At 36.2% G+C, this 6,720-nt stretch overlaps 1 protein-coding gene across 3 annotated transcripts; it reads right to left on the bottom strand.

Annotated features, from left to right (window-relative positions):
* On the bottom strand, positions 1-6,326 carry LOC118041642 (U-box domain-containing protein 33). 3 transcript variants are annotated; one of them, XM_035049095.2, is made up of 9 exons: positions 5,597-6,326; positions 5,365-5,486; positions 4,966-5,087; positions 4,746-4,850; positions 4,155-4,419; positions 3,861-3,998; positions 2,978-3,526; positions 864-1,598; positions 1-401 (listed from the first exon to the last, which is right to left on the bottom strand). In XM_035049095.2, the coding sequence occupies exons 1-9, from the start codon at positions 5,844-5,846 to the stop codon at positions 390-392; spliced, it is 2,298 nt and encodes a 765-aa protein (XP_034904986.1). In that variant the 5' UTR covers positions 5,847-6,326; the 3' UTR covers positions 1-389. The 3 variants fall into 3 exon arrangements, with proteins under 3 accessions (XP_034904986.1, XP_073260596.1, XP_073260595.1); XM_073404495.1 differs by having other exon boundaries at positions 1-396; positions 2,978-3,364; XM_073404494.1 differs by having other exon boundaries at positions 1-396; positions 5,597-6,324.
* Positions 6,327-6,720: the final 394 nt, after the last annotated feature.

The raw sequence follows: 6,720 nt of genomic DNA, 5'->3' as shown, positions 1-6,720 counted from the left end.
TAAAAGCAATAATAAATATATATAAAAGTACAAAATCAATTACATAATGTGACGTAAGCATTCGGTTGTCTTCTATACACCAGGATGACTGTAGCATGCCTAAGGCCTAAGTCGAACAAAAACAAGATTCGAAAGAAAGGTAAATAGAAATGTAATGAAATTTCTATTACCTCTCAAGAAACAACTATACAATCTATTGTGCTAAGAACTTGTTTACCGCTGCTGCAGCTGCCCCTGAATCGCCGAGCGAAGTGCACGGTTAGGGATAGGATCACAGTGTGCCAGCTTAAAGTTAGTCATTGGGGAAGCATCATGTCCGCTGTCTAGCCATCCTTTCAAGGCCTCTGCTTCTTAAGTAAAACCATCGGCTGCTACATGTGGATCTCGCATTACTTCCTGCACTTTAAGAAAGCCATCATTTTTCTACATGGCAATGACTAGCCACAGAAATAGGTTTGCAGCACACAGAGGTCTATAGATGAAAATAGATTGCACAGGTGGCCTACAACATACATACATGATACAATGGCGCCTGTGCGTAAACACAGAAATGAGAGCTATTTAAACCAGAAAAATTACTCTATGATGGAGTTGAAAATAATCACAAACTTAAATATTGAATCCCTTTTCCCTTTGCAAGCTGCTGGTGAAGCAAAGGAAACTGAGAAGCAAATCATGGAAGAATACAAGGCTAGAATAATAAATGTATCAGAAGGTTGCATCTAATTATTGTATTGCAGGAGATGAAAAGCGGGCTGGGATGCTTAGGAAGTCCTAATATAAACGACAAACTAATACAAATCCAGTTAGTATAGATAACTCACTCTAAGACATGAGAAAGTAAGAGGAATAGATGTACTTACTTGGACTATGAAGGAGGTTGGAAATGCTCTTCCGAACCAAGATGACGTTCCACATGAAGCCTTCATTGGCTCGAGTACCCTCCATACCTCTGATGCAAGGTCTGGCCGGTTCTTTCGGTTCATCTCACAACACCTTAGTGCCATGTGAGCCAGCATTTTAGCTTGCACAAACGGCCAATCTCCCGCCAAAGGATCCAAGAGGGTTTTCAAGTTTCCTTTATCTAATGCATACCGCACCTCATTTATTATACCCAAGGCCTGCCTTGCAGTCAACAATCTTAACAATATAATTCCAAATGAATAAACATCTGACTTTGGAGAAAGCTCTCCAGTGGAAACAAATTCAGGATCCATATACACAAAAGTTCCTTTGGGATCAGTTCTGCATATTGTTGTGTTGTTGCTAGAACCTTCCTTGTGATCCAGTAAACGACAGATTCCAAAGTCACTTAGTTTAGTGACAAAATTTTCATCAAGGAGGATGTTAGCAGGCTTAAGGTCACCGTGCACTATGTTGTGTGGTTTACTAGAGTGAAGAAAGATGAGGACAGAGCATAATTCAGTGGCGATGCGTATTCGAGTTTGCCAAGACAATGGCGGAGAGTTGTCCTTGCAGCTCAGTCGGTCTTCAAGGCTTCCATTGGGAAGATACTCGTAAATAAGAGTCCACGCTTCTGGACATGCTCCAACAAGAGTGATAAGATTTGGATGTCTCATCTTGCTCAAAACATTAACCTGATATAAAACCACAGAGGTCATGCAGTGCAGAAAGTTATAAATAAAAGCACAGCTGCAGACACTTTGTAGATTTACTAAAAATATATTATCGACAGTAGCACAAGAGAGAATTTCCTGTGGATTGTAATAAAAAAATGATATTTTTGCCCTTCCTCAAATTAAGTCAGAAAACTAATTCCGATGTAAAATAATCTTATTCATGTGATCCATTTGTAATTCTCATTTTTAGTGGGGATACAAACATATTTTCATCTTTTTTCTGAAGAGTTAAAAACATTCCCTGCCCTTAAAAGAAAACACTCAGATATTTGGTTGTCGGGGGCTTTTTTGAGATTTCATGTTTTTTTACACAATTTAATTACTACCTTACCCTTTATATCAGAATTAATTAAGCCTTGCTTTGAGGGCATTTGCGTATTTTCATCATTCTTAATACAGTAAATTCACAAAATTAACCTTTATCATATAATTTATTTAAGCTTGATTTGGGGGCAATTTCATGTTTTCACGTGGGTTTTTTTAGTTATAAGCAGGTTAGTTGTGGTGTAGATTGTTTTTTTTTTCAATTGCATCATTCAATCTAAAATTTTTATTTTTTATTTTTTTTTCAAATTTGGTCCTGTTTTTTATTCTTGCCTTTTTGTAGACTTTTTAATGGTTTTGAATTTTATCCTTCAATCAAGATTTTAAATTTGTTGATTTTTTTTATAGATTTAGTTCTTATTTTTTTGGTAGTTTTTCCTTTTAATTGTTTTGTGAAATTTATTTTTATTTTCAATTTAGCCCTTCAATCCAAAACTATCCACCCTCATTTTTTTCTTCCTTTCAAATTTTATCCTCTTCTATTTTTTTGTGATTGTTTTTTTTTTTTCAATCTCATCCTTTAACATTTAATTTTTTAAAATTTGAGAATTATGGTTTTTCTGGATTTGATGCCTCCAATCAAACTATTTGGGTCATAAATTTTATAAGCTAACATGGGGTTCCATATTTTTTTTAGGCTTTTTTTTCTTTTTCGGTCTCATTACTCAATGTTGGGTTTTTAAAAAATAGGCCTCATGGTTTTCTTTGTTTTTCCTTTATAAAATTGTCTTGATTTCATTTCCTGACTTGTAGGTTTGACAGGTTATCCTAGATAGTTCACCTCTTTTTTTGCCTTTTAATAACTAATTTTTTCTTTTGAACCCTTTTGTGTTAATGATTTTATTTTATTTTATCTTTCAATATCTAATTTATTAAGAATTGATCTTCGTGATTTTTTCATATCTAGTACTTCCAATCAAATTTTATCTAATTTAGCTAGTAATTTATCAACATATCTTATAATTTGGAAAAAAAGAGTTTGGAAAAAAATAAAATTAAAACATGAATCTTACCTCCTGTTGAAATTCAGCAGGACCTTGCCTGCTACTAGAGTGCAGCCTCTTGACAGCCACCTGGGTTTGGCGCAAGACACCTTTATAAATGTTACCATACCCCCCTTCCCCAATCTTACAGGATGGATCAAAGTGGTGAGTTGCCTCCTCAATTTCTGAGAACGAGAAGTCAGAGAAGAACCGAGGCATGTGCGTGCTTGAGGCCTCTGTTTGATTTCTCCTCGGCTCCTCGGCTCCTTTCAGTGCATTGTCATGGCCCTTATGCAAATGATCCCGTTCTTTCTTGTAATTTTGCAAAAGTCCCATATCAGAGATGATTTTCGGCTCCAACTCCTTTACCATCTCATCAGACTCTCCAATTTGCTTCTCCAGCAGTGATGTGTGACCCTGGGCAATGCAAAGTTCTCCCATGACTTCATCCTGTTCTTTATTTATCATTTCAAGTTCTTTATTTATCTTTTCAAGTTCTTCCTTTTCTTTTGCTAATTCTTCCTCAACTACTGTTCTTCGTTTTGACTCCTCTGTATACAAGCTTTCTGATGCTTTGGCCTGTGAATAATTATCATGATTGGTTATTCACATGTGTTCATACAACACATGCTTGAGACTTTTATTTCAAGCAGCCCGGTGACCAATTACAGAGAAACTAATGGGAAATGGTGTCATGAAACAGTGAAGTTTATCCTGTCCGCTTATCATCAAAATATTGGTAAACATTTTGAACTATTCAGAACAAACCATAAAGTTTATTAACTTTTCTACGACAATTTATTCAACTTAGAGGAATTAACATCCATGTATTTTTATGATAATTCACATATAAAATGAAATCATCTTCCTTTAAGAGGATGGGGGGAAAGGTAGTTTGTGAATGAAAGTATACCTTGCGTATGGCCTCAACAACATCCCTTTCTTCTTTTGCACATCTGACCTCCTCTTCAGATGCTTCACGCCTTGAATTTTCGGCCTCAGCCATTGCTTGTTCAAGTTGATCATACAGAGGATCCTCTATACTTTCATCCTGCAGGAATCCATCAATCACTGAGTATTCAAAAAATTGGGGAAAAAAAAGGAAGAAAAACATGGGAGTAGATGACTGGGTGGCTAGTGCTACACTTGGAATTTGGACATCTTGCATGATTTAAAATGTGCATTTTCATTAAATGATTGCAAGTACCAGTACACTGGGAGGACATGACTGGAAAAGATCCTCCTTCTGATGAGGCACTGTGCTTAACTCTGACCCAATCTCACTCCCTTCAATCCCTAAAAGTGGAATCAAAGCAACATTGGCCGTTCCACTGGAAGAGCTTGATGAGAGAACTGAATTTTGGGAAGTACTACTTGATAACGCATCATATTGATCAGAACTCCCATCTGCATCTGACCTCAATGGAATTGAAGGCCCTCCATCTGGTGAAGTCGGAGTTGAAGGCCCTTTCCTGTCTTTGACAAGAACATGCATTATGGCCAAGATCATCACAACTAAGAAACTGTTCTAATCTATTAACACTTTTTACAAGAATGCTTCAGCTGTTAGAACTTCGAAGAATCCAAACAAAAAAAAAAAAATTCAGCATTAGTTTGTGGCCATGAATATGCGGTCAATGGTCCAAAGAGCCAAGAAGAAATTTAAGAAGGTTCTCTGTTGTTTTTCACTAAATAGAAGCTTCTTCATTTAAAATTATTTTATTCCATTTTCACATCCCAATTACTAGATACAGAACAAATTACTTAGGAACCAAGATAGCAAGCAATTCAACAATACCGTGTTTGGATAAGGCGCCCCTTGCAAATAAACCATATGTGACAAGAAGCAGGTGCTTGAAGGCAAACAGAGACGGCCTTCTTAGACTTGATGCCCATCATATTCCTGCAACAGTGAAGCACCAAGTTAAGCAATCCCACAGGTTCTACACATACAACCGGAACAGATAATCACTCTCTTTAGGAGCTGAGTGATTTGTAATGGTTCTTAAGGGCTTTACTTGGAATAGCGCTTGTCTGCTGCTGCTCCCATAACAAGCTTCCTGATCCCATACTGAGAAATGAGTTCTAAAATTCCCTTCTCAATAGACTCCATTTCAACATATAGTTTCTCGGCCCGCACCTAAAAAATGCATGTAAAAAAAATAACTATGAATTCGAAAAAAGAAATCATGCCAAACTTAATATTGTGTGAGTGTGTACCATAAATTCTTTAGTTTTTCACAAAAGGGGACATGAGCTACAATATTTCCAAGTTTATTAAATAAAAATCTTCTTCTTCTTCTTCTTCTTCTTCTTCTTCTTATTTAGAACATAGATTTCCACAGTTTAGATACACGCTTTAAAAGCAATCCAATAACATAACATATGTAAAAGAAGAAACAGAAAAGAAGTTTTACCCCCATTTTTCGACAGAGAAAAAGGTACGCGTCTAACATCTTAAGCATATCTTGCCTTTCAATTTCCTGGTATGCCCTCACTTCCTGTTCTTGCAGCTTACTGGCCGGAAATTTGGTACCCACTGCAATTAAAAAAAACAGAATTATTACCCTATAATTAATGAAAAACAAAAACCAAATTCACAAAAGTTAACACACCAAATTCATTTTCTTTTCATCTTCGTGAACTTACTGAAAGGAATCATTTGCGCCGGTTGGTGAACATGAATGATACAAATTCTTTTGCCTCCCGAATTCTGTAAAGCCCAAAAAAACATCGATTTACATTCTTTCACAGATTTTCCCACGGCAACAAAGATCTTCTCTTCAATTACTCTTGCTACCGGTTCTTCCACAATCTCTCTACCACTTGCCATCTTTCCTGGCATTCTAAATTCAACCAACCTCAATGGACTCGCTTGTTGCGGCAAATGACTCACCATAGCCGTATTTACACTTATCTAACAAACAAATCGTCAAGAAACAGAAAAAAAAATCAAATCAAATCATCTCTCCTTTCTCTCTCTAAAACTTACTCCAATATCTTCTCTCTCTAAAACAGAAACAATGAGCTCTCTTTCTCTTTCTAAGAAAACAAAACAAACTGGATTCAACTCCGAGACTTTCTCTCTCCAAGACTCCAATTCTCACCCTTTTCGCGCTTAAAATGGCTGAATTTGACCAAAATATTCGAAGTTGAGTTGAAACTAACTTTGAGCAAGGAAATAGAGAGGGGAAACAACATTGAGCTGGTTTCGAGGAGTCATTGCTAGCTCTTGTTGGGATTGAAAAGGAATTGCTTGTCTTCAACGATGATGATTTTATGTTTGAAAAGGCAAAAAACAAATAGAGACTCCAAATAAAATTATTTTAAGCGAAGTTGTCGTAACCGTGATATAATTTCGCGACGGGTTCTAACTGTTACTCTACCGCTGTCCCGTGGACATGCGGTCCCTGTTTATTTTAGCGGTAAAAGCCACGTTAAATATTTTTTTTTTATTATTTGTTATCAATTTTTTATATTTTAAAAATATTTTGATGTAATAATTTTAAAAAATAAAAAATATATTATTTTTTAAAAAATACTTTTAAAACAAACATTACCGTAATATCAAACCGTAACTAATTGCTTGCTTGGAGAGGAAGGCTCTGAATTAGCTGGCCATTGCAATATGAGAAGGGATAAGGTTTACATGAGAGAGGATGTGGTGAGGAGACACTCGCGTGAGTAGCGTGGGTCCTTTCCGTTGATTGCGTATCTATGGTAGTATCATTTATATCTAATTTGGCTGCTTGAGCTACTCTTCTCCTACTTGT

The sequence above is a fragment of the Populus alba genome, chromosome 14, assembly GCF_005239225.2.
Source record: "Populus alba chromosome 14, ASM523922v2, whole genome shotgun sequence".
Taxonomy (NCBI): Eukaryota; Viridiplantae; Streptophyta; class Magnoliopsida; order Malpighiales; family Salicaceae; genus Populus; species Populus alba.
This window is presented reverse-complemented; position numbering and strand designations above follow the sequence as displayed.

Bases quoted from the DNA above. Each gene is read 5' to 3' on its own strand.
- LOC118041642 (XM_073404494.1), bottom strand. From the start codon at position 5,846: ATGGTGAGTCATTTGCCGCAACAAGCGAGTCCATTGAGGTTGGTTGAA. The intron at 3,527-3,860 runs GTATACTTTCAT...AATTATTCACAG, and splicing joins TTGTTGAGGCCATACGCAAG to GCCAAAGCATCAGAAAGCTT. The intron at 397-863 runs GTAAGTACATCT...CTTAAAGTGCAG, and splicing joins CAACCTCCTTCATAGTCCAA to GAAGTAATGCGAGATCCACA.